Source organism: Salvelinus sp. IW2-2015, linkage group LG25 (genome assembly GCF_002910315.2).
Source record: "Salvelinus sp. IW2-2015 linkage group LG25, ASM291031v2, whole genome shotgun sequence".
Taxonomy (NCBI): domain Eukaryota; kingdom Metazoa; phylum Chordata; class Actinopteri; order Salmoniformes; family Salmonidae; genus Salvelinus; species Salvelinus sp. IW2-2015.
This window is the reverse complement of record NC_036865.1, coordinates 25,844,056-25,871,945: the sequence shown is the minus strand read 5'-3', so window position 1 is coordinate 25,871,945 and position 27,890 is coordinate 25,844,056. Positions and strand designations below refer to the sequence as shown.

Here is a 27,890-nt window from a genome sequence, read left to right as displayed (position 1 = left end):
TGTATCACATCCGGCMGTGATTGGGAGCTCCATAGGGCTGCGCACAATTGGCCCAACGTTGTCCAGGTTTGGCCGGGGTAGGCCGTCATTGTAAATAATAATTTGTTCTTAACTGACTTACCCAGTTACATAAAGATTACATTTATAAAAAATATAAAAAATAAGAATACCGGTATATCTTTTTTTACTGTTTGTCGACCAGCCCTACATGAGTATGACCGTTCTTAAATCAATGCGATTCAGAGCTGCACATCAATAATTTACCCCGTATAAGTCTGTATGTTGTTGCTGAAGAGATGGGATACACACACACACAGAAATTGCAATAAGTACACTATATATTCAAAAGTATGTGCACAAATGAGTAGATTTGGCTATTTCAGCCACACCCGCAGCTGACAGGCGTATAAAATCGACCACACAGCCATGCAATCTCCATAGACAAACATTGGCAGTAGAATGGCCTTACTGAAGAATTCAGTGACTTTAAACTTGGCATSGTCATAAGATGCCACCTTTCCAAAAAGTCAGTTAGTCAAATATCCGCCCTGCTAGAGCTACCCCGGTTAACTGTAAGTGCTGTTATTGTGAAGTGGAAACGTCTAGGAGCAACAACTTAAAGTTCTGACACTGCCAGTTTTGCTGACAAGCTCTAATTCATTTACAATCCAAGCAACAGTATTTCACTTGGTGTATTGGCCATGTCTCACCTGATGGGGTACATTATAGAGCTGTTGAGGAGGAGGCTGCTGTGGAGGAGGTTGTTGCTGCTGTTGCTGCTGTTGTTGCTGTTGCTGCTGTTGTTGCTGTTGCTGCTGATACTGCTGCAGGGCGGAGTTCATTTGAGACTGAAACAATAGGAGAGACGAGACAGAGAAAAAGTTAAATGACAGGGGCGGCAGGCAGCCTAGCAGTTAAGAGCGTTGGGCCAGCAACCGAAAGGTCGCTGGTTTGAATTCTACTGTCGACTAGGTGAAAAATCTGTCTGTGCCCTTGAGCAAAGCACTTAACCCTAATTGCTCCTGTAAGTCACTCTGGATAAGAGCATCTGCTAAATGACTAAAATGTACATGTAAAATGTTGATGCTCTGTCTGGATAGACAGACTCAAGAGCTAAAGGTACGACTCAGATGTGACAGGTGATACGCCGACAAACACACTAGCTAGTCTAAATGTGTCAGCTTTTTCTTTGAATTAAATTTCAGGAAATGGCCCTTGAGTTCTGTTGCGGTTAATATGAGTGATGTCAATTTGAAGGGAAGACTATTTACTAAACAGTTAAGTGACTCCATGCTCAACTATATGTGATTCCAAGATGGTGTAGCAGTCAGGCGTCTTTGTCTTGTCCCGTGTATATATCTTTTCATATCTTTTTTCCTCGCAAATATTTTTTTATATTTTTCTTAACATCAACCCGCCTCACCCAATGTGGTATGGATCTGCTATTTTCTTTACTTTAGAACCGGAACCCCTACCTGAGCTTATTCAATAACAACAAATGTTATCATATTCTGTTTGAGAATGTTTAGCTACGTTGTGCCTAACTTAACACTGCCCTGCTGATCCTAGTGTAGTTCACCTGTTGCAGTGCTGCAGCGGCGGCGGCTGCGGCTTGCTGCTGCAGAGCTGAAGTCTGCTGGGACAACTGGTAGTTAGCGGCAGCCGACTGGGAGTTGAGGGAGGCTGCAGCCAGGGCTGACTGCTGGGAGTACATAGAGGGAGACGCACCCAAGAGAGATGGCTGTTGCACACCTAGAGCTGCAGGAGAGAGTGGGGTGCGGGAATAGAATAATTCAGAAAGAGGATGGAGTGAGGAGGTAGGGCAAGCGAGAGGAATGGAGTGATAGAAAGACGGGTTGAACGAGAAACGAGAGTACTTTTAACATCGTTGAATGTCCAGTTGACCACTGAATCTCCTCCATCACAAACTTTGCCAAACAGATCCAAGTCTGAGATGCAGTTTCCTTCAAGCACTACACCCTCAACCCCACTTTAATTTTATCCCACCAATGAGCACAGAGTATAGTATTGAGCAAGGTGTCAAACTCACAGTGTATGCTATTGAGGTCCAGGGACTGTCCTGAGTGGCCGGGCTGGGACACCACTGTGGCAGCAAACTGAGCCGCCCAAGGAGGGTTCTTCTGTCCCCCAAACTGTGCCATGAGTCAAGGCTCGAGCTTAGGTGTATTGACTGAACCAATTTAAGTTTAAATCCTGTCAATACAACAGGAAATGGGCCTGTTTATATAAGGATTCTTCATTTGACATGTACCTTTGCTTTGAACACAAACATTGACAGCTAGCAACAAAAACAAACTATACCAGGAGAAGATTGTTACAGATTTACTTACAGCTAATAAAATACTTAACTAGCGACACATAACCACGTAGCCAACGACAACAACGTTAGGCCTCTTGACAGCTGCCTCTACTCAGCGGGATAGTAGTGGGACAAGCAACGGAATGGACAAACGAGCAATTCGTAGCAAGCAAAACGTTATAGTAGCTGTTGGTAACTGTCGCTAGCTACTGTTAGTTGGTTAACTAACCGTAACTAAGTTAGCCCTATAAATAGTACGCCAAATTCATGAATTTTAAAACAATTACTAGAAGCATTATAATTAAAATTCACATTCATGAATTTGGCGTACTATTTATTGGGTTACTAGCGAGGTTAGATCCCTGTAGAGTTAAGTAAACGTACTTGTTGCTAAGCTAGCTATGTTAATGCATTTTCTASACACTTGCCGATATTAACAAACGTTACCTGGTTAGCAGTTAATAAATAGTTATAGGCTAGCTAACATGCTTACTTTGGCTGGGTTCACTTGCTAACGGAGATATAGTTAGCTAGGTACCCAACTTGCTAACTAGATAGCTAATGTCGGTTAACTATACTGACTACTCATGGGTTTTGTTTTCAAAACAACGACGTTAGTTAGCTAATGCATTTGCCGATATTAGYTACCTGGTTAGCCTTTAGCTATAAATAGCCACAGGCTAGCTAACATGTTGTTGGCTTGTTAACGGAGATAAATAGCTAACTTAGCTAGCTATAATGATGACTCGTGCGTTTTGTTTTCAAAGCAACGTTGACAAACGTCGCTAGCTTGAGGCCTAAGCAAGGCAAAACACACATAATGCTGTCTGAATGGTAGCAAACAGCAAGGCTGATGGAGATTCAAATTTTGCGCCAATAATTGCATTCTGCAGTACCAAAAACATCAGAACTGTACCTGTAAAGTTTGAAATACATTAACGTTACAGAAACGAATTGTCCTCACTGCTTTACCACTTTCCTGCTTTGTGAATGCACCGGCGGCGATAGATCCAAAACTGTCACCACGCATGCGTGAGTCAGTGGCGCGCACGCGTATTACATACGCATATTACATAATAAATATCAGAGAAACTGTATATAATGATATGTTCTTGTCTCCCCCCTAAAAATGTGAGTCGTTGTCCCAAAGGCGGGAAGCCATGCAGTCTGCTTATCATTATTCCCACGTGGAATAACTGACGGGAGTGGACTCTTTCGCTTCGCTTCGCTTCGCTTCGCTTCGCTTCTTCCTCTCTGGTCATATGTTCAGGTGTAGGGGTCATTTACGGTCACGGTAACAAGGTTCATCATAGACCTGTGGCTAAACATGAACCATGAAAAGCTTGAAATATCACTGCTGCAACTTAGAGAAAATATTAAAGATAGTGTGTGATAATATACCGTGAAAAATAATATGGAAAATATAGCATAATATACATTGCCTGTGTTCATCACTAGTCGTGTGTCCATCCCTAGCCAGCTACCACCCGGTTACTCAACCCTGCACCTAAGAGGCTGCTGCCCTATATACATAGAGTCACTGGTCACTTTAATGATGGAACACTTTAATAATGTTAACATACTGCTTTACTCAATTCATATGTATATACTTTATTTTAGTCAATGCCACGCCGACATTGCTCATCCTAATATTGATATATTTCTTAACTCCGTTATTTTACTTTTGGAGTCGTGTGTACTGTCGTGAATTGTTAGATACTACTGCACTGTTGGATCTAGGAATTAAAGCATTTTGCTACACCCGCAATAACATCTGCTAAATATGTTAATGTGATCAATCAAATTTTATTTGATAAATCTGATTGTTTCCAACATCAACTCAATAAAGACAGCAAAGCTATATCAATAGGGTATTCCCACAAGTGTTGGTTTCTGAAAACAAGAGCAATATAATAATACAACGAGATGATTCCACGAATGGGACAAAATAACCATTACATTTTCCTTTGTGATACTAGTATGATTCGGACTTCTCTATCGGCAATATAAGACTGCAGTTGGAACTGTTACAATTGCAATGCATATACAAGTGAATGGGTGATAGTATCCATTCAAAGAACTTGAATCATTGCACAACATTTATCACAGTATTTCACATAAAGCTTTCTTTAAGAGTAGATGTACTGCAATCTATATGATGAATATAAATTAATCTTGATTAACCCAGAACTAAAGTATTGTGGAATTGGTCAGATGCTCGATTAAGTTCTGGGTCAATACGTATTAGGAGAAGATACAGAATGAGAGTCGGAACGAAGAGCTCCACTCTCTCTCTCTTTGCAATTTACGGGCAAGTCAAAATGGGCCGAATGTCCCCTCTCTTTTTCCGAAATTCAAAAGATGCCAACACCTACGAAATCGTGATGTGTCTAAATAACCAGTGAAGAAAAACGCAAGCAACGGAACTAATGCTCCTTGTTATGTCACGCATCCCGTTGACATATCTAGGATACCATTTGTTTACGTAGTCTCTCCACGAGAGATTAAATATAAATGTGCCCATGCCATAAATGTAAATGTGTTAAATGTGTAGACTCCTGAACAATGCATTCACAAACAAACATATACAGCTAAATCATTTTGTCCTTTTTAACTGTGCAATATCTTGTGATCATTTCATATAAACAATTGGTCATGCTTGGCCTAGGGATAGATATAAACCATCACAGAATGTCCTTTCATCAGATTATTATTATTTTTAAACATGAGGTAAATTTGTAAATCAACCTGCAGAGAAATAAATATCAAATATATAACATAACTGCCGTCTTCAGAGTTTTGGGCCTTTACAATGGAAGAGACAAACAGTATAAATGTGTCAGTGTGTGGCCTTTCTTCATTGTAACAGTAATATACAGTATTTGAGTAAATGAAAGACAAAAACAACAGCCTACAGCACACTACAGTTGGTATTTTGAAAGGGCAATGCTGAATATGATTTGAAAACATGAACATTGCACTAAGGTAGCGGAAGCAGTATCTACCTGGTTTGCAAGGCATCTATAAAACAGCCTGTTTATCTATAGGCATGGGGGCTGACAGACGTTTTATATGTCTCCTAACTTGCGTTCCAATTCGGTGAAAACCTTTGCATTCACATGATCCACTTCATCTTCCACCTACAGAAACCAAACAAAAGAACAGCTATAATTGACACTCTTTATACACACTGCATATTTATTTATATACTGGAGTCTTGACATAGCTCACTCTACTGCTGTACATATTCGTAGTATATATTGTATAAATTAATCCGGTGTATATACGTAAATTTTGCATTTGGATTACTGTTAGTGTTATTTGGGTTGTTCATTGGATTCTTATGACATTACTTGATTTCTTTTTTAAATTTATTTGTCATTTTTGTACTTGTTTGACATTTTACTACATTGTTAGGAGTTAGTAATATAAGAATTTTGCTGCACCCGATATAACATCTGCTAATCTGTGTACGTGACCAATACACTTTGATATGACATCACAAAGCAGATGCTGTTCCAACTTCATGATTTAGTACTCTCTCCATTCCCCTCTAACTCCTACCTCTCTCTCCATTCCCCTCCAACTCCTTCTCCCTACTCCATCCTATTTCTGCCTCTCTGTGCGTTTCTCTCTCATCATCTTCTCCTACTCCCTTGTCCCTCCCTCTTTGTATTCACCCTCTCACCTGTTCCACGTCATCCACCTCAGGGATGTAGAACTGCAGCATGTTCTGGATGCCATTCTTCAGGGTGACACTAGAGCTGGGGCAGCCGGTGCATGAGCCAACCAGCTTCAGCTTCACCGTGCCGTTCTCAAAGCCCTTAAAGATGACATCACCGCCATCCTCCATCACCGTGGGCCTGTGTGTGACGGGAGGGCTTATCAGGTTAGTTTGTCATTCAACAACATAACAGGTATTATTACAATTGTTATTAAAAACTAGGAGGGACAGAAGAATGGAGAGGAATATGAGGAGTTTAAGAGGGGAGGGGATAGGAGAAATCCTTGACAATAACATTATTGTAGTCTATATTTCATATCAACATCACTTCTATTTGTTTGTGGAACAACTTCAAGCAAAATGCAATCTGGCAGATTGTTTGGGCACTGAAAAGCTTCTGAGCCAAAACATCTTTATCAAGACTGTGAACAAAACATTCCTAGGATGCCTCAAGGGCTCAGATTCCACAAATGGGTCATATTGTACCAGATCAGCGTTCTCCAACTCCAGTCCTTCAGTACATATTTTTGTTGTAGCCCTGGACAAGCACACTGGATTCTACTTGTCAACTAATCATCAGGCCCTGAACTGGCGGGTTTGATTTTACTGAGCTGCAGGGCACCGGTCTATGGCCCATGGCGTGAGGAAGAGGTGAGGGAAGGGCACCCTGCTCAAATGTTACAGTAATCTGCCCCGCTCGGTCATGTTGTCAACAAGGCAGCACGGTGCATCGTCCAGAAACATACATCTCTTTAATATGTATATATGTTTGAATTTTCTAGTTTTCATTGGGAAGACAGAGTTTTTATCAAAAGCAATCACTTTTGCATTACTCAACATGTTTAATTACTCACAGTGCATTCGGAAAGTATTCAGACCCCTTGACTTTTCCACATTTTGTTATGTTACAGCCTTATTCTAAAACAAATTAAATGAATTTGTAAGACTAACGTAACAACATGTGGAAAACGTCAAGGGGTCTGAATACTTTCCGAATGCACTGTAACTTTTGTTTTGAGCCGACTTCGCMGAGGGCTTTGAACGCTGCACCTGGCTCACGCTGGGAGGCAGCCCGGTTCCAAAATAAATGCAATCAACTTTCACCCGGTGCAAAACACTCCTACCCGGTCACCCGGTGCAAAACACTCCTACCCGGTCACCCGGTGCAAAACACTCCTACCCGGTCACCCGGTGCAAAACACGCCTACCCGGTCACCCGGTGCAAAACACGCCTACCCGGTCGTCCGGGCGAGATTAATAGAATCCCCTCAGTGAGTTGAATCAGCTGAGTGTCAGGGGCTACAACAAAAATGTCTGCTGTTGGGGGTACTGGATGACCGAAGTTTGAAAACACTGTACTAGATTAACAAAATATTGTCAGTAAAACACATTCATCATACTGAGAGAATGTGGTGATTTTTACCTGACCCATGTATCTACAGCAAAACATCATGAGTGACAGACTGATCAAACTAATAGTATGTGGGGATTTTACATGATCCATGTATCTACAGCAAAACATCATGAGTGACAGACTGATCATACTAATAGTATGTGGTGATTTTTACCTGACCCATGTATCTACAGCAAAACATCATGAGTGACAGACTGATCATACTAATAGTATGTGGGGATTTTACCTGATCCATGTATCTACAGCAAAACATCATGAGTGACAGACTGATCAAACTAATAGTATGTGGGGATTTTACCTGATCCGTGTATCTAGAAGCTCCTTTATCATTGAAACAATTTCATCATCATCTTCAGAGTGACCTAAGACAGGAACAGCATGTTGAAAAGTTCATAATTCCAAGAAACAAACATGCAAAAAAATCAGTTGGCGGGTGGAATGAAAACATTCTATCAACCCACGGGTCGGCTCAATTATATTGCGGTCGGAAACGTTTTAAATCAAGATACTATCTTTTTAACAGGGAACTCTCCCCATTAGGGAGCTCTTTTTAACAGGGAACTCTCCCCACTACTAACAGGGAACTCTCCCCATTAGTAGCCTATTTGTGTGGTGTTGAAACATAATTTGTCCACGTGCAGAGTTTATATTCCCTTCTGCCACACGACAATACGTTGTCAAGTTTATTTTCCCTGACTCATGGCTCATGTGAAAATGGCAAACCTAACAGTAGAAATAATAAGAACGTTTATGATGATGAAATACACCATCGTGGAAACAGGTGCTGCGAGAGTCAAATCCAGTTTGGAAGGATTTTGTAGTCATTGTGGACAAGGAGGACAACACGGTAGATGGACACAGTCTACAAAAGTGCAAGCAGGCATTTGTTTACGATAATTCTGTTAATCATTACATTCATGCAGGCATCCGTTTAGACCAAATGCAGGCCATATCAAGTTTAATCCAGCGCAGCTTTTAAAAGTTTGAGTAGCCAATAGCCTACCTATTAATAGACGTAAGCTATTTTTGCAGCCTATAGCCTATTCAATTCTGGGAATTGTTTAAGTTTCAATTAAACTATTGGATTATTTAAACAATCTACACACAATACCTAATTTGACAAAGCAAAAACAAGTTTTTAGGAATACCTTATTTACCTAAGTATTCAGACCCTTTGCTATGAGACTCGAAATGGAGCTCAGGTGCATCCTGTTTCCATTGATCATCCTTGAGATGTTTCTACAACTTGATTGGAGGAGTCCACCTGTGGTAAATGTAATTGATTGGACATGATTTGGAAAGGCACACACCTGTCTATACAAGGTCCCAGTTGACAGTGCTTGTCAGAGCAAAAAACCAAGCTATGAGGTCAAAGGAATTGTCCGTAGAGCTACAAGACAGCATTATGTCGAGGAACAGATCTGGGGAAGGGTACCAAAAAATGTCTGCAGCATTGAGGGTCCCCAAGAACACAGTGGCCTCCATCATTCTTAAATGGAAGAAGTTTGGAACCACCAAGACTCTTCCTAGAGCAGGCTGCCCAGCCAAATTAAGCAATCGGGAGAAGGGCCTTGGTCAGGTAGGTGACCAAGAACCCGATGGTCACTCTGACAGAGTTCTAGAGTTCCTCTGTAGATGGGAGAAACTTCCAGAAGGACAACCATCTCTGCAGCACTCCACCAATCAGGCCTTTATGGTAGAGTGGCCAGACAGAAGCCACTCCTCAGTAAAAGGCACATGACAGCCCACTTGGAGTTTGCCAAAAGGAACCTAAAGACTCTGACCATGAGAAACAAGATTCTCTGGCCTGATGAAACCAAGACTGAACTCTTTGGCCTGAATGCAAAGTGTCACGTCTGGAGGAAACCTGGAACCATCCCTACGGTGAAGCATGGTGGTGGCAGCATCWTGCTGTGGGGATGTTTTTCAGCGGCAGGGACTGGGAGACTAGTCAGGAATGAGGCAAAGACGAACTGAGCAAAGTACAGAGAGATCCTTGATGAAAACCAGCTCAAGAGCGCTCAAGACCTCAAACTGGGGCGAAGGTTCACCTTCCAACAGGACAACGACCCTAAGCACACAGCCAAGACAACACAGGAGTGGCTTCAGGACAAGTCTCTGAATGCCCTTCAGTGGCCAAGCCAGAGCCCGGACTTGAACCCGATCGAACATATCTGGAGAGACCTGGAAATTGCTGTGCAGCAATGCTCCCCATCCAACCTGACAGATTGAGCGGATCTGCAGAGAAGAATGGGAGAAACTCCCAAAATACAGGTATGCCAAGCTTGTAGCGTCATACCCAAGAAGACTCAGTGCTGTAATCGCTGCCAAAGGTGCTTCAACAAAGTACTGAGTAAAGGGTCTGAATACCGAATACTTATGTAAATGTGATATTTCCTTTTTATTTTATACATTTGCAAACATTTCTAAAAACCTGTTTTTGCTTTGTCATTATTGGGTATTGTGTGTAGATTGATGAGGGAAAAAACAATGTAATACATTTTAGAATAAGTCTAACGTAACAAAATGTGGAAAAAGTCAACGGGTCTGAATACTTCCTGAAGGCACTGTATTATTGTTTTTTGGCGAGTCACGGATCGGCTTTCGGAACAATTCTATGCTGGTGGCAGAGAGAAAATATGTCCTGATGTCAGATATTGGGTGGGACTTGGAATTGATGTGTCCGGAGCGGGTGCGACTCCAAAAAGCTGACCAGTGTAGCACTCCACACTCAAACACTCAAATGAAGAAGAGTTTTGTTCCTGTCATACTCACTGCTCTCATGGTGGGTCACCCCAGTGGTTATGGGGTCTCCACTGTCAAAGAACTTAGTGATAGCATCCATGGCATGGTGCTTGATGTCCGTCCACTCCACATCATCATCTGCCTGGCAAGGGCAACACAAAACATGCAAAGGCCTGGTAAATGAATATGGCTGGGCCCAGATTCACCACCCCTCTCTCAAAATGTACCCTTGCACACTTTCTTGCATGGATTTAGCAATAGTGAAAACTCCCTCCTGCCAATGCTTATACTAATCCTATGCTTTTAAATCCACAACAAGGAGTGTGCAAATGCACACTTCGGGAGAAGGGTGGAGAATTGGGACAGCCCATGTATTGAATTATAAAGTTAAACTTTTATTTGTGACATGATACATTCAGTTATTATGGTCTTATAATGACACACCATATCCCAGAGTAAATGGATAGGGTTGGTAAAAGGAAAGTAGATKAGGTTTATTTATTCTCTACCTTGGTCACTGTGATGAAGTCAGGACCATAGAACACACTTTTCACTCCTTCGATTCCAAACAGATCCCTGTGCAACCAAGAGTGGTCCATGTTAAAAACATTTCATGATGTTAGTATGTACAGTAATATCTATGATCTATAATCCACATGGTGTGCTCAGAACAGAACAAAGTGGAGATGCTCATTGCACTTTTATTTATTTTGACTTGAGGCACGCAAAGACCTAACTTAGGCTAATCAGTACAGTAAACCAATTCAACTAAGAAATACATTCAGAAATGGGGTTAATTTCTCAAATTTCATTTTATTCCCTCCCTTGTAAATTCAATTTATTTCCATTCAAATTCCCGGTCAGTCTTTGAATTCAGAGATAATTCAATTCCAATGTTAGGTCAATTAGATTTTTAAAATTCACAATTCAATACGCAACAATTCCTCAAATTCCTACTCAAATGAAATTCCCTTGGGCTTTCAGGCTGACCATGTCACTGTTCAGACAGCCTAGTTATACTGGACATGTAGGAATACAAGTCGAAATGATTTAAAACAAATCCTGGAGAATTTAGATTTCTTATACGAAGTGCATTAATTACATTAACTGGGAAATGTAAAATTGAATTTCAATTCCATATATAGATATACACACACACACACACACACACACTACCATTCAAAGGTTTGGGGTAACTTAGAAATGTCCAAAAAGCTAACTTTTTGCCCATTAAAATAACATCAAATTGATCAGAAATACACAGTGTAGACATTGCTAATGTTGTAAATGACTATTGTAGCTGGAAATGGCTGATTTTTAACATAGGCGTACAAAGGCTCATTATCAGCAACCATCACTCCTGTGTTCCAATGGCACATTGTGTTAGCTAATCCAAGTTGATCATTTTAAAAGGCTAATTGATCATTAGAAAACCCTTTTACAATTATGTTAGCACAGCTGAAAACCGTTGTGCTGATTTAAAGATGCAATAAAACTGGGCTTCTTTAGACTAGTTGAGTATCTGGAACGTCAGCATTTGTGGGTTCGATTACAGGCTCAAAATGGCCAGAAACAAAGAACTTTCTTCTGAAACTCGTCAGTCTATTCTTGTTCTGAGAAATTAAGGCTATTCCATGCGAGAAATTGCCAAGAAACGGAATATCTCGTACAACGCTGTGTACTACTTCCTTCACAGAACAGCACAAACTGGCACTAACCAGAATAGAAAGAGAAGTGGGAGGTCCAGGTGCACAACTGAGCAAGAGGAAAAGTACATTGGAGCGTCTAGTTTGAGCATCCTGGAGTCGCCTCTTCACTGTTGACGTTGAGACTGGTGTTTTGCTGGTACTATTTAATGAAGCTGCCAGTTGAGGACTTGAGGCGTCTTTCTCAAACTAGACACTAATGTACTTGTCCTCTTGCTCAGTGTACAAGCGTCACTGGTTCTCACACGCTCTGAAAAGTTTATTCACAATGTCTGGTTTCGTCATGTTTACAGCTCTTGCTACTATCATATTTCAATAGCTCATAAAAAATACAATTCCCGTTATCCAACAGTACTAACCTGGCTAAGGAGGAGCACTCTGCAGAGCTTGGAGAGGGGAAATCCAGGGTCCCCACCCCCAACACAGGCTTACCAGGGATGAACTTCAAGCTCCGTGGGTTTGGCGTGTCCTGTGTCTGAATGGACAAGTGTCGCACTGAAACATAATGGTATGGTCATCCTTCGAGCATATTGTTCCACTAGTGAGCTTACTCTGAATATACTACAGGAAAAACATGACAATTGTATTCTTTGAATGTGGTTGTTAAATGGTTGTTATGTAGAAAAAAAGAATTATGTAAAGGCCAGTTTCTCACCTATGAACTGTGTGGGTCCAGTCAGATGCAGAAGTTGAACTTTTCTGTAGTTCGGGCCAATGCATTGTGTGTGGAACTGGTTTCTCGTCTTGATTGGAAACCTATAACAGACAGTACATGTCAGGTCATGTAGTTAGATGGTGGGAGATAAACCCACTCAGTTGAATTAATCTCAGGTTTGTCCTTACAAACCTGTCACTTCGGGATGGCCTTGAAGCGTCATGAATTTGCGACCTTGTCAACATGCAAAGAAAAAACGATAAAGCACCTAACGTTAGCTAGCTAGCTACCTATAGTTTTCTAATGTCACTGATTAGGCTTGGCTATGCCGCAATGACCAGACTGCAAAACTGGTAACTGAGAAAGGTTTTAGCTAGCTAACGTTAGTTAGGTTCTCAGAAAGTTAGCTAGCTACTTCAAACTTTAAGCAATCGAGTTGATAACAGGTTTAGCAAGCTAACAGAACAATAGCCAGGCAAAGAGTTAAATGCGTTACTTCATGGCCCACCGTGATTGTAGACTATACTTTAATATATATACAACTTGGGAAATATCGGCTGCGCAACATGATGGCGATTAAGTTTGACAACGATATCGCAGTTAGCTTGGCTAACTAGCTAGGTCAAGCATAGATTCCTAACGGAAATTGGCAGCCACTCGTGCTGAATTCACAGCAATACCTTCATTACGTTGATATACACAAGTAGGAATGTTGTATTAATAGAAGCTCAAACCTAAAATGTGACGTATTTCGTGACTGAATCAACCGTTGAAGACTCCATCTTATGCGGGCAGCCATTTCATTTGTTTTGAAAGTGAGGACCCAAGACACAGCTGGCTTCACATATCCTGTTTGAAATAGATTCCAATTGCTCCACAATTTGCTTATTAATCGTTAGTTTGATAAGTAAATGTTCTTATTCATTACAATAAACAAACATCAATTCAAACTATATAGCTTATAGATACTCTCGAAGTACAAATATTGGCTCCCGAGTAGCGCAGCGGTCTAAGGCACTGCCTCTCAGTGCTAGAGGTGTTACTACAGACCCTGGTTTGATTCCAGGCTGTATCACAACGGCCATGATTGGGCGGCGCACAATTGGCCCAGCGTCGTCCAGGTTATGGGTAGGTCGGCATTGTAAATAAGAATTTGTTCTTAACTGACTTGCCTAGTTTAATAAAGGTTAAATAAAAAATCTAAATGGCCAGCCACTACTGAGAACTAATCAATGATCTGTTTGTGCTGTATGCAATGATAAAAGTAAATCAGAATTCTTGCATGAAAATGTATTGGGATTTTGTTGCTGCTACTAGAGCAAAACATAGCCTATCTCATTATTTTGTAAGTATTTCATGTAAATAATCATTGAAGTTGCAATATGTGTGATATGTCATAGAAATAAGAATTTCTAAATTGGGTAAATAGTATTTGGTGCTGTATTTTGGATCATTCAAATTTGCCATTACAGTTCTGGGAATTTGCACCAATATGTTACACACACAGGGATGACAAGACATATGCATTTAAGGCATGACTTACACATCCATGTCCTGCAAAGCTGCAGTTCTCTCTCTGTCTCTCTCTCTCAATTCAAAGGGCTTTATTGGCATGGGAAAGATATGTTTACATTGCCAAAGCAAATGAAATAGATAATCAACAAAAGTTAAACATTACACTCACAAAAGTTCAAAAGGAATAGAGGCATTTCACCTGTCATTATGTCTAGAAACAGTGTTGTAATGATGTGCAGATAGTTAAAGTACAAAAGGGAAAATAAATAAACATAAATATGGGCCGTATTGACAATGGTGTTTGTTCTTCACTGGTTGCCCTTTTCTTGTGGCAACATGTCACAAATCTTGCTGCTGTGATTGCACACTGTGGTATTTCACCCAGTAAATATGGGAGTTTGTCAAAAATGAATTTGTTTTCGAATTCTTTGTGGGTCTGTGTGATCTGAGGGAAATGTGTCTCTAGTATGGTCATACATAGGAAGTGCAGCTCAGTTTCCACCTCCTTTTGTGGGCAGTGTGCACATAGCCTGTCTTCTCTTGAGAGCCAGGTCTGCCTACGGCAGCCTCTCTCAGTAGCAACGCTATGTTCACTAAGTCTGTACATTGTCAAAGCTTTCCTTAATTTTGTGTCAGTCACAGTGGTCAGGTATTTTGCCACCATGTACTCTCTGTTTAGGGCCAAGTAGCATTCTAGTTTGCTTTGTTTTTTTGTTAATTCTTTCCAATGTGTCAAGTAATATTTTATATATATATATATATATATATATATATATATTTCTCATGATTTGATTGGGGCACTGTGGGATCTGTTTGTGTTCGTGAACAGAGCCCCAGGTCCCGCTTCTCCAGGTTCATCTCTCTTTGTTATGGAAGGTTTGTGAATCGCTTCCTTTTAGGTGGTTGTAGAATTTAACAGCTCTTTTCTGGATTTTGATCATTAGCGGTTATCGGCCTAATTCTGCTCTGCATGCATTATTTGGTGTTTTACATTGTACATGCATATTTTTGCAATAGTCTGCATGCAGAGTCTCAATTTGGTGTTTGTCCCATTTTGTGACTTCTTGGTTGGTAAGCAGACCCCAGACCTCATAACCACAAAGGACAATGGGTTCTGAAAGTTCAAGTTTAAGTTTCCAGTTCAGTAAAGGAATCTAAGCAATATACAGGAGAGCTCTGAACTGCCACTGGGGGAACATGAGTTTGACAGCTATGCAGCCTGTGCAGGGTGTGCTATGTAACTTAAAACAAACAGTGAGATGGCGTCAAGCGGGCCCTCCCTGTGTTTCCTCACCTGCCCTCTGACAGGACAAGGTGGTGCCATTTGTGTGGATGACTGACTCTGCTGAAGGAGGAATCCAGAGGTAGAGACCTTCACAGTGCCAGACTGAGACCGACAGTGTCTGGACCCGGAGCGTCCCCACTGTTCTTCTACTGCTGCTGGTCTCTCTCACCGAACTACCAAGACATGGTTCTCTGGAGTCTGCTCCCCATCTCCCTCTCCTTAGTGTCTCTCATTGGAACCTGGGTGACGTAAGTTAAACAAGAATATATCTAGATTTTCTTTCTAATCTTTTATAAGACCTTAGATAACAACATGTACTTGAGCTACTTCACTTAGATTTCTGTCACATGTAAATACTGTGTAAAAAAAGAAAGTATAAAGTGCAATGTATATGCCAGTATATTGTTTTTCCATTAATCTCATCATTCACATGGTCTCATGATTACTATAGCTAGGTTGACATCCAATTGCCGACAAATTATCATGCGAATATTCAAAAATATGCATAAAAACAATTGCGCATTTTCCCACTAGATACAGTTGAAGTCAGAATTTTACATACACCTTAGCCAAATACATTTAAACTCAGTTTTTCACAATTCCTGACATTTAATCCTAGTAAAAATTCCCTGTCTTAGGTCAGTTAGGATCACCACTTTATTTTAAGAATGTGAAATGTCAGAATTACAGTAAAGAATTATTGATTTCAGCTTTTATTTCTTTCATCACATTCCCAGTGGGTCAGAAGTTTACATACCCTCAATTAGTATTTGGTAGAATTGCCTTTAAATTGTTTAACTTGGGTCAAACGTTTTGGGTAGCCTTCCACAAGCTTCCCACAATAAGTTGGGTGAATTTTGTCCCATTCCTCCTGACAGAGCTGGTGTAACTGAGTCAGGTTTGTAGGCCTCCTTGCTCGCACACACTTTTTCAGTTCTTCCCACATTTTTTTTATAGGATTGAGGTCAGGGCTTTGATGGCCAGTCCAAAACCAATACCTTAATACCTTGTTGTCCTTAAGATATTTTGCCACAACTTTGGAAGTATGCTTGGGTCATTGTCCATTTGGAAGACCCGYTTGCGACCAAGCTTTAACTTCCTGACTGATGTCTTGAGATGTTGCTTCAATATATCCACATCATTTTCCTCCCTCATGATGGCATCTATTTTGTGAAGTGCACCAGTCCCTCCTGCAGCAATGCACCCCCACAACATGATGCTGCCACCCCCGTGCTTCACGGTTGGGATGTTGTTCTTCGGCTTGCAAGCCTCCCCCTTTTTCCTCCAAACATAACGATGGTCATTATGACCAAACAGTTCTATTTTTGTTTCATCAGACGAGGACATTTCTCCAAAAAGTACGATCTTTGTCCCCATGTGCAGTTGCTTTTGGCTGGCTTTTTTATGGCTGTTTTGGAGCAKTGGCTTCTTCCTTGCTGAGCGGCCTTTCAGGTTATGTCGATATAGGATTTGTTTTACTGTGGATATAGATACTTTTGTACCCGTTTCCTCCAGCATCTTCACAAGGTCTTTTGCTGTTGTTCTGGGATTGATTTGCACTTTTCGCACAAAAGTACATTCATTTCTAGGAGACAGAACGCGTCTCCTTCCTGAGCGGTATGATGGCTGCGTGGTCCCATGGTGTTTACACTTGCATACTATTGTTTGTACAGATGAACGTGGTACCTTCAGGCATTTGGAAATTGCTCCCAAAGATACCGTTTTTTTCCCCTGAGGTCTTGGCTGATATCTTTAGATTTTCCCATGATGTCAAGCAAAGAGGCACTGAGTTTGAAGGTAGGCCTTGAAATACATCCACAGGTACACCTCCAATTGACTCAAATGATGTCAATTAGTCTATCAGAAGCTTCTAAAGCCATGACATAATATTCTGGAATTTTCCAAGCTGTTTAAAGGCACAGTCAACTTAGTGTATGTAAACTTCTGACCCACTGGAATTGTGATACAGTGAAACAATCTGTCTGTAAACAATTGTTGGAAAAATGACTTGTGTCATGCACAAAGTAGATGTCCTAACCGACTTGCTAAAACTATAGTTTTTTAACAAGAAAATTGTGGAGTGGTTGAGAAACGGGTTTTAATATCTCCAACCTAAGTGTATGTAAACTTCCGACTTCAACTGTACGTTTCCATCAAATTGACTTGTTGCAGATAAATATCTGTGTGTGTGATGACGTGGTGCACATAAAAACAACTTTTGCGATTCAATTCCCATGTAGGGCCTACCGAATAAAATAAAAAATACAAGTTAAATGTGTTTCCAATGCATTTTCAACTCTAATGATGGTATTCTCACAAAAATTGTTGCGTCATATAGCGAGTGTGCCTACTCCGGTATTGGCACCTGTTCTCTAACCAACAGCAAACGTATAGCCTACATTATGAGATTATTATGGATTGAAGAGCAAGATTATTTTTATTTGTCAAATGGCAGCCAAGCCTCGATCATGTCACCAGAATAATACCCCTAGCTATTTATTGGAAAGGATCATCAAGCTCATTACTTTGCACCTTCACCACCCTGTGAAGTTAGGTCATAATTTCTTTAATCTGCGCGCTTTCCTGAGGAGTCTGTGATTTACTTCGATATGATGGTTATTATAACAATATTTGTGTTCTGTTTCCATCAGGCCTGTCATGTTTTATTCCGACATGTACTTCTTATATATTTATACTTAACTCACATACATTTATACTGACTCTACACACACTCACCTAGATGCTGCTGCTACTCTATTTTATATCATGTTGCCTAGTCACCTTACCCCTATACATATCTACCTCCAGTATCGCTGCGCATTGTAAATATGGTATTGGAACTGACCCTGTATCATATGCTAGCGTGCTTACTCAGTGTTCTTCATATTTCTGCTTATTTCTCGTGTTTTTTAGTAGAATGGTATTGTTATTGATTGCATTGTTGGGTTTTGATTTTGCAAGAAAGGCATTTCACTGCACTTGTGCATGTGACATTAAAACTTGAAGGTTGGATAAAAACCTAGTTAGTGTGGTTAAACTGTATGTGTTTAAAAAAAATTATATAATCACCTTCATGGTGATACTGCCACCTTAGCACACAGATACTATCATGACACAAGGTGAGACCCAGCTGCAGACACAGGAGGCAGATAGTTGGAGTCTTAAATATTGTAAGGCAAGAGAATGGTTGTGGATAGGCAAAAGGTCAAAACCAGTTCAGAGTTCAAAAGGTACCGAAGATCAGTCAGGCGGGAAAGTAGTCCAGAGTCAGGCAGGGGTCAAAACCAGGAAGACTAGTAAAAGGAGAACGGGGAAAAACACACTGGTTGACTTGACAAACATACAAGACGAACTGGCGCAGAGCAACAGGAAACACAGGGATAAATACACTGGGGAAAATAAGCGACACCTGGAGGGGGTTGAGACAATCACAAGGACAGGTGAAACAGATTAGGGTGTGACAGATACGTGATTATTAAAACCAGGAAGTGATTGTTCTAGTGATTCCAATATAAATGTCATAACCTCATTAAGATTTGTTGAAAGTGTTGTGAAAATACCCTTAGACCACCTGCATGTGAAAAACAGAACTTTCCAGAAAGAACATTGAGGATACCTGTAGAGTCAGAGCCACCACCTTAGAGCCCACCTCACAACGTGCAAAACATAAACCAATTGTTTCACTTCCTACATTGTGAGACATGATTTAACCTTCATTATAAACTGGGTGGTTCATTCGAGCCTTGAATGCTGATTGGCTGACACCCATGGTATATCATACCATATACCACGTGTATGACAAAGCATTTATTTTTACTGCTCTAATTACGTTGGTAACCAGTTTATTATAGCAATAAGGCACCTCGGGGGTTTGTGGTATATGGCCAATATAGCACAGCCAAGGGCTGTTCTAGGCACTCCGTGTTGCGTTGTGCTTAAGAGCAGCCCTTAGCCGTGGTATATTGGTCATATACCATACCACCTCGGGCCTTATTGCTTAATAGTCATTGCACAGTTCTGTCTATTGTTACTAGATGTGAAGCATAAAGGAAAAGGTTCTATGCGTTCATGTAGAGACATTTGATTCAACCTTTGTTTGTCCTCAGAGGGCACAGTACAGTCTGGTACTTTCTTATTGACTCTGGTTGACTGCCTGTAAAGGCATACACATATATGGATATGAGTGGCTTTGTAACAGGGCTGCTAATAATATTCTAACCACGTCCATCTGTGTACTTTTGCTTAGTCACCCACATCAGTTCCTGGTTACTTATTGAACCTCAAGGTATTCAGTGTTCATTAATGGGAGCGTATTGTATATTATACATTGAAAAACCATACATGCTAAGAGAATTAGGCACTTTAATCATATCAAATGAGTGTGTTTGTTTTGTTGTTTCAGGTATGGCCTGGCGTACAGCTATGACCATGTGTGTTCCCTCAACAACTGGTGCGTTGTGCTCTGTTTGTGAGATTTCCTACAGACCATTGTGATTGGTTCTTTCAGCCAATTCCATGTCAATGAAATACATCGTTTTAATGTAACACAAGCATACAGATGTAGGATCTTAATTTGATCACCTTGTTGCAGGACAACTTTCCTGCAGTGCAGGAAATGATTAACTTGTAGTGTATTTGAGGTATAAATAGGCTTCGGAAGTTTGTCATTTCCACTTTTACATTTCCGACTTGATTTTCCCTTACGAAAAATATATTTAACCCTACATAATGTGTCCATTAATTATAATCCACATAATATTTCACATTTACTGTTGCTGCAGGATTATTTTCCTGCTGTAGCAAACTGGCTCAAATTAAGATCCTACATCCGTATTTCTAAAGCAGCGTTGTTCAACCCTAGTCCTGGAGATCCACAGGGTATACAGTCTATTTGTTTTAGCCTAGCACCAACACACCTGATTAAAACTAATCCACTAATCCTCAACTTAATTAGTTGAATCAGGTGTGTTGCTGCTATTGGGCTGTAACAAAAGCCTGCACGCCACACCCTGTACCCTCCAGGACCAGGGATGAAGACCACCATAGATAAAGAGAAGGTCTGTAAACATGATTATTTTCTGTTTTCAGGGCCCCTGGGAACCACTGCAGAGACAATACATCAATAGCATGTTGTCAAGTCCCAACCATAAGGTAACCATAGACCACTATATCAAGGTTAGGGTCAACTAACACTATTTCACCTCATTCAGTTCAGAAAATGAAATTAAAATTGGACCTCCATTTTGAAGTTTGTGAACTTACTGAGTTCACATGGAATTTTAAATTGAATTATAATTTGTTCAATTCAACTCTGTTCAATTCACATCAGAACACGTAGTCAGCTTTTAACAGACATTCCTAGAATGTTCTCTGTCATCTTAATATTATTGTCACTGGGTAATTTTAGTATGATGTGAAATAATGGTTTCTTACACATGCTTTGGCCTTGTGTTCTGCAGCTCGAGTGGAACAAGCTTACCAGAAAGCTCATTGTTCACAGCCACCTTTAATGCTGGTTCATTTCTGTGTAAGTTTGTAGTTGTACAGTTTGCTCACCCTACAGTATACATCCACAGGTCAAACTGGATCTCAATGCACTCTGCAGATGTCTATACTGATACAAAGATGATAGTATTAGAGTATGTGCTCATAATGTACTTAGATGTTATTTTACCTCAAGGTCACCCTTAAAACGGTTTGGTATGTCAGATTTCTTATCGAACGTGTTTGTCCTGCTGAGGAAACCTCTACCAAAACCAAAGTTTTAACGAGTTGATTATAATTAAATGACACAACAATAACAATCATATAGTCACATTGTTTTAGATCAGATGTGATATTGCACCTAATGTATATACATGTAATAATCATCTTATGAACATTTGATCAATTACCCTATGTTATAGATGCATTATAATAACACTTTTTTAGTTATGGTGTTCTGTATCTTCCACCATGCTCACATCTTGGAGAGGAACAGTGTCCACTCCATGCTCAGTAGAATCGCCCTGGTGTTTGGTGGAGTGGCGGCTGTCGGGGCCTTTGTGGCTGGGAACTGCAACGTAAGTACTTTCTGCACATATAGTGTAGTTTCATCCTTACTCAGGGTGTCATGCAATACACTATAAGTATATGTGTTTAAAGAGAAAACAAGGGTGTATAGTACACAATACTGCAAAAATTAATTCTGCTCGTAGACAGCGACATCGAGCAAGTAAAGTAAAGTCTCTGACACAGAGGCTCCTCAGGATGTTTGTCGTCATTGTCGACAGGGAGAGAGTGGGTGAAGTGTAAGGACAAACGTAGTAGTCTGGCACGCAAGGTTAGACCGAACTTCACATGTATTAAAAAATACCTTAAATCCAGGAGTATACTTAATATCTAGGTTCGAGAAAGACACAAAGGTCTATCAAGTTTAAAGTGTACTTTGAACTGACACTCTACTGACACTGACAAAGCGCGTTAAAAATATCTCTTGAGTTGCGGTTCAATTAAATCTTGAATTGTGAACAAAGAAAGGAGTGGCAGCAAAGCAAACAAACATCCGTGACACGATTGGTAGGTTTGTTAACGTGTGCAGACATACCTACGGATGGCTGAACATCAGTGGAACAGTACAATAGAAAAATAGACCTGTCAATGTGTACCTTTTTTGACATTATTTCATAGACGTAGACAGATAATTCACCTCAAAATCAAAGTTTGTCAGATGTTTTCTTCAGAAGATGATGCAGAGAGTCTTTTGTCTCTTCTTTAGCAAAGGTACTGGTAACAGCCCAGCTCGCACATTTGGTTCCTTGGAAGTTGTGGGAACGTATGTTTTTGGTTTCACATTGGTTGTGTGAACGAAGCTATACGTTTCCTGACCTGTAAAATGGAACGTTTTTTAAACGTTCTGAGAACGGAAGTAGAAATTTCACCTGTTCTGGGAACATTTATTTTTAGGTTGCAGGGAGGTTCTGAGAACGTTTTACTCTGGTTCGTTGAAAGTTTTCCWAGGAGGTTTTGTCAACGCTCTGAGAACTGAAATGATAGATTTTGAGTTTTTTTTAATAACTTCCTTAAAACATTCACTAAATGTTTTAATAAGACTTTTAATAACACTGCTAGCTTATTTGGGGGTTAACTTTGTTGAACTCCAAGCACAGATAGGACACATGGAAATTAATTTCCTCTGGAATTAATCATGCAAACACATCTATTTTTGTATTGTGACACGGCATCAGTGAGATTCAAACCTATTGTATTGAAATTCCAACAGAATAACCTTGTTTCTTTACGTTGTCTGAACTATTTGAGAACATTCCCAATGTCAAACCAGTTGGGTAACGTTCCTAGAATATTACCAAAATTTAAATTAAATGGAACTATGTGTGAACTTTTAGGAAACATTCTGTTAGAGTAATAAAATACCAAACCAATAATGTTTTTTTTTGTCAAGTTCCTTAAATGTGTTCCAAAGCCAAGCAACCATCCTGCACCATTCTCAGAAAGTTGTGGTAAGGTTGTATGCAAAATAATCATAGGACAAACACACTCTCACCAAGCTCTAAGAAACATGGTTCTCAGAACGTTATGTGCTAGCTGGAAGGTATTTTCTCTGGCTCAGATTTAGATTACAGCTAGCTGGAAGGTATTTTCTCTGGCTCAGACTTAGATTACAGCTAGCTGGAAGGTATTTTCTCTGGCTCAGATTTACAGTGAACTGTACTCTTTTCCTCTAACAGACGTTCCCAGAAAGTTTGCCGTCATTCAAACATGTCCGACTCAGGCACATAATTCCAGTGAACTGTACTCTTCCCCTTTAGCAGAAGTTCCTAGAATGTTCTGTCACCCAAACATATCCACCATTGTAGAATTTGAGTATTGTGTGACAAGTGCTTTGGCTTTGTGTTTTGCAGCTCGACTGGAACAAGTTAACTAGACTAGCTAAACGTTAACTTGTCTTAAGCCTCTCCTCCAGCCAGGGTAACTGATTACCAGATATTAAGTGTAACCTGTCTGTCCTCTCTCCTCCAGCCCGAGTACCTGAAGCTGGCCCATTACCTGGGKGCTGCGGTGAGCTTCCTGTGTATCTGTTTCTATAGTCTACTCCTCACGGTGCTCACAAGGAAGTGTGTTCTGACCCAGATGGAGTGGTTCCTCTACCCTGCACGGGTCACCTCTACTGTGGTCCAGATTATTGTCACCATTGGCTGTATCCTTTCACCTGCACTTATACTATAACCAAAGCCTTGAACCCAGACTTATAACCAGCAATGTGGTAAAAACAAAAAGGTGGTTAACCACTAAAGTAAAGTAACTCTCCCTATACTTTGGATCAATTTTTCYGGAAAAAGTGGGTAAAAAAAGGTTTGTGTGTTTACTCTTCACTACATAACTGCTTATAACCCCTGAACYTGTCAAATTGCTGGGTGTGCATACACTCAGGAAAATAATATGGACAACACAATGCAAGAATAGGAGTGTCCACTTCCATACGTCTTCAACTTTGTAAACACTCACAGGCCCTGAAAGGCACAGTTCTAAGTAGTAGGGGATAACAACAAGATACAGACAAGAACCTTGACAGTGAGGATGCCTATCTGTGTGTTTATCTGTTTAGTGATGTGTAATGTTTTAATTACTTCGACGTATTTTGCCTTCTATTGATTGTATTTCCTTGTTCCTTGGAATATATGGGTAGGTTCCTAATAAGCATAAACTCGATGAGGGTATGCCATAACCTGTCACCCAACAACTACTGTTTCCCCCCTCCTTGACCTCTGACCCCTCTAGACACCATCTTGTTTGTACAGGAGGAATACCTGTACAAGCACTCAGCTGCTGTGTTTGAGTGGATAATGAGTGTCAACCTGGAGCTGTTTGAGCTCAGCTTTGCTGTGGAGTTCTGTTTTTTCTCCTCCTCCATGTTGTCCACGCTGCTGGTGAAAAGAGATGAGGAGAAGCCTATCCTTCTAGCCTGAGGAGAGAAGATGCTGGGCTGGCTACTGTAAGAGACACTGGTGTCTAGTTCATTAGGCATGAAATGGAAGAAACCGGTCCGAAACAGAGAGAGATTAGCTGGACTTCATTGTCATTTTAAAACATTTTGTTACGGTGTGCCTTAATGACACGACCCAGTAGTTTGCAAACTTTTCTTTGTTGTGACAGATCTAAAGCTTGTGGAWTTGGACCAACCAAGTAAAGGGAACAATTGTTTGTAACCAGGACCCAGTCTGGCTGCGATCAAAAACAACTCCGCTGAATTGGCCACGACCCACCGTTTGGGAAACACTGACGTAGGGGCATCATGAGGATAATATATCTGACCTTTGACTTTGCTCCCGGACCAACTCTCATTTTTGAGGATTATTTATTTATTCTATTTTTTTTATTAGGGCTGACATTGTTCTTATGCAGCCCCTAAAGAAAAACAGAAAGAGGAGTTCTTCCTGTCACACCAAATCAATGTATTTTGTTTTGGGGAGTATTTCTGGATGCTTTCAAAAGGGAAAACTTGATCCTACAATCTTCATAGCCACTGATGAACCAATACCACAATACCTCAGAATTTGAGTTGTAGTCACTGTAAGCACTAAAGTCACTATTTCTGTTCCTAGGTCCTGAATTAATCAAAGTGACATTTGCCATTTGATGGGCCATGGAGAATGTTCAATGACATTTGTTAGCTCTTTTTTCAATATGTTGTCTATATGTGTAAAACATGACATCTTGGTGGCATTACTGTGCTATTGAAGTATACCAGTTAACATAATTACTTGTATAAAAACGTAATTGTCTGCATAGTAAAGTATTGAAGGGTAATGTTGCGACAATCTAAGCCCAGTAATCTCTGACAGCCTTAACATTAAAAAGATGATCAAGTAGCTGATTTGTTTCTGGGTGGCGAGAAGAGAAGCCAGTGATGATTGTAAACCTGCGATACAACAGGTAGTGTGAAGGAGGCAGGCCTTTAGGTGTGGAGGTTGATTAATGAACAGCCATCTTTGTATTTGTGATCATTCTGAAAAGCTTTCTGATGGCAGAACAGTTGGTTGTACTACTGCATTCCTGTCAGATGAGAGAAGAACCAGAACATGAGCAATAATTTATCCAGAAACAATGTAACTGAACATTTTATGAACAGAACAAATTTCTTAGCAAGGTGTCATACTTTGTTCCCTTCTTCTTACTTATGTATCGGTCTCCTTTTCTACAGTGTTCCTAATCAGGGCTTTTGTGCAATGATGATTGACTTTTACAACAACAACATATCATGGACTACATGATTACATTTTAACAACGTGGTACAGCTTTATTTTTTTAAGATAAAGAAAAAGTGACAAACTGACTTTCACCAAAATTAAAAATAGACAAAAGCAATCCCCACTGGGCACACACTGGTTGAACCAACGTGGAATAGACGTTGAATTGATGTCTGTGCCCAGTGGATTAATTCAGTATGGGTTAATTCAGTATGAAAATAAGGCTATACATTTCTTGGGACATTTYATTTGCCAAGCATAATTAAATAATAAAACGTGTGTAAGATCAAATTTGTATTTGCAATTCCTCTGCGGTACTGTCCCATGACATTATGCACCTTATGACAAGATCTAGTCGTCACAAGCCACTGCATCTCAGTGCAAGAGGTGTCACACCCTGGATTCGAACCAGGTACTATAGTATCACATCCGGCCGTGATTGGAGTCCCATAGGGCGGCGCACAATTGGCCCAGTGTTGTCTGGGTTTGATCGGAGTAGGGCGTCATTGTAAACAAGTTTTTGTTCTAAACTGACTTGCCTAGTTAAATAAATATAAATCCTTTCAAGGGATACTTCGGGATTTTGCCAATGAGGCACTTTCTCTACTTCCCCAGAGTCAGATGAACTCGTGGATACCATTTTTATGTCTCTGTATCCAGTATGAAGGAAGTCAGAAGTAGTTTTGCGAGCCAATGCTAACTAGTGTTAGAGCAATGGCTGGAAGTCTATGGGTATCATAGACATCCAGCATTAGCGCAACTACCTCTACCTTCATACTGGACACAAAGACATAAAAATGGTATCTACGAGTTCATCTGACTCCGGGGAAGTAGATCTAGGGCATCATTGCCAAATACCAAAGTATCCCTTCCAGCTGACATATCACAACCTGGTCTCAGAGCATTTCGTATTATTCTGTACGAGATACTAAATTTAGTACGAAATGTATGGTATGTATTACTATGTGAATGTCCATCACCCAATTTGTATGATATGTTATGAATTACAATAGCAAAAAGCAGAACTGAAAAGGCATGCGCGAGCAAGGAGGCGTACAAACCTGACTCAGTTACACCAGCTCTGTCAGGAGGAATGGGACAAAATTCACCTAACTTATTGTGGGAAGCTTGTGGAAGGCTACCCGAAACATTTGACCCAAGCTAAACAATTTAAAGGCAATTCTACCAAATACTAATTGAGTGTATGTAAACTTCTGACCCACTGGGAATGTGATGAAAGAAATAAAAGCTGAAATAAATCATTCTCTCTACTATTATTCTGACATTTCACATTCTTAAAATAAGGTGGTGATCCTAACTGACCTAAGACAGGGAATTTTTACTAGGATTAAATGTCAGGAATTGTGAAAAACTGAGTTTAAATGTATTTGGCTAAGGCGTATGTAAACCTCCGACTTCAACTGTAGGCACCTGTCTGACTATTTTTATCCCCAGAATGCACCACACTTTGAAAGGTGGTGACCAACTTGACAAAAGTGATCTGCTCAAACTCACCCACTGAGATGAGTATGATGCAAGGCTTTGCTCTCACACTGTCAGACTATTGGATCATTTGCACAGGTGCGCTTCACGCTGCTACAACGTGGTAGCTACAGGACCAAAACAGAGGAGAAGTTGAGCCTCACGCTTCAATGCTCCTGGTTGTTGAGGAAATTGACCCACTACTACTACTGTTTACTTTGTGCATCTACGTCATCTCACTAAGTCTACCTTTAAACCTAACCTATAACATGACCCATCTCCTTATGCATTGCTTCCCCACAGTGGCAAGAGGTGACATCTCAAAAACACATAAATGGCCCCTAGCATCCCAGTTCTACTTTCTGTCCCCAACACTAAAACTAAGTAATATTTAAAAAAATATTGATTTAAAAAAAATCAAACTTAAACAAAATAAAAATGAGTAAAGTGGATTCAAAAACTAACTAAACTGAAATTCAAAAAAAAAAAAACTATAATACCATTGGTTTCCACATCAACACACCTCACCCAGGGTCTGACCTATTTATGTCATGCTTCAAAAGACCAAGTACCCTGTTAATCTAATCAATCACATTTTATTGGTCACATTTGTTCAGCAGATGTTATTGCAGGTGTAGCGACATGCTTGTGCTAGGAGACAGCAGCTCTGTAGTGGAAAAATAGAGTGAACAAATGTGAACGATGATGAAGGCCAGTGAGGAAGATGCGTCTAGCGACTTGCTGACACAAGCCTGTCGTGTGATTCAATATGGCAATGTCCAGATGGATGGCTGTAC

The 27,890-nt window shown here is 40.4% G+C and overlaps 3 protein-coding genes across 4 annotated transcripts in view; 1 reads left to right on the top strand and 2 right to left on the bottom strand.

Annotated features, from left to right (window-relative positions):
- LOC111951748 (cell division cycle and apoptosis regulator protein 1) overlaps positions 1 to 3,482 on the bottom strand; it is a 32,735-nt gene extending 29,253 nt beyond the window's left edge. The window contains 4 exon segments of the mRNA XM_070434845.1: positions 711 to 848; positions 1,580 to 1,758; positions 2,051 to 2,214; positions 3,237 to 3,482. Coding sequence (XP_070290946.1) covers positions 711 to 848; positions 1,580 to 1,758; positions 2,051 to 2,162 — 429 coding nt within the window. The 5' untranslated portion in view covers positions 2,163 to 2,214; positions 3,237 to 3,482.
- A 624-nt stretch (positions 3,483 to 4,106) lies between these two features.
- On the bottom strand, positions 4,107 to 13,577 carry zgc:110319 (NifU family protein). 2 transcript variants are annotated; one of them, XM_023970307.2, is made up of 8 exons: positions 13,299 to 13,577; positions 12,565 to 12,665; positions 12,269 to 12,404; positions 10,713 to 10,779; positions 10,234 to 10,345; positions 7,757 to 7,820; positions 6,009 to 6,183; positions 4,107 to 5,460 (listed from the first exon to the last, which is right to left on the bottom strand). In XM_023970307.2, the coding sequence occupies exons 1-8, from the start codon at positions 13,361 to 13,363 to the stop codon at positions 5,389 to 5,391; spliced, it is 792 nt and encodes a 263-aa protein (XP_023826075.1). In that variant the 5' UTR covers positions 13,364 to 13,577; the 3' UTR covers positions 4,107 to 5,388. The 2 variants fall into 2 exon arrangements, with proteins under 2 accessions (XP_023826075.1, XP_023826076.1); XM_023970308.2 differs by lacking the exon at positions 13,299 to 13,577 and adding an exon at positions 12,757 to 13,260.
- Positions 13,578 to 15,532: 1,955 nt separating this feature from the next.
- Positions 15,533 to 26,870, top strand: LOC111951940 (transmembrane protein 150A-like). The gene is made up of 7 exons (XM_023970309.2): positions 15,533 to 15,612; positions 19,767 to 19,814; positions 20,453 to 20,515; positions 20,824 to 20,891; positions 21,296 to 21,426; positions 23,384 to 23,561; positions 24,143 to 26,870. Exons 1-7 carry the CDS (start codon positions 15,548 to 15,550, stop codon positions 24,328 to 24,330), a joined length of 741 nt encoding a protein of 246 aa, XP_023826077.1. The 5' UTR covers positions 15,533 to 15,547; the 3' UTR covers positions 24,331 to 26,870.
- The last annotated feature ends 1,020 nt before the right edge of the window (positions 26,871 to 27,890 follow it).

What these genes read in the sequence shown, in the direction of transcription:
- zgc:110319 (XM_023970307.2), bottom strand. Translation starts at nt 13,363, where the DNA reads ATGGCTGCCCGCATAAGATGGAGTCTTCAACGGTTGATTCAGTCACGA. An exon ending in CTTCTAGATACACGGATCAG is followed by an intron (nt 6,184 to 7,756) that starts GTAAAATCCCCA and finishes CGTCACACACAG; the next exon opens with GCCCACGGTGATGGAGGATG. An exon ending in AGGTGGATGACGTGGAACAG is followed by an intron (nt 5,461 to 6,008) that starts GTGAGAGGGTGA and finishes TGGTTTCTGTAG; the next exon opens with GTGGAAGATGAAGTGGATCA.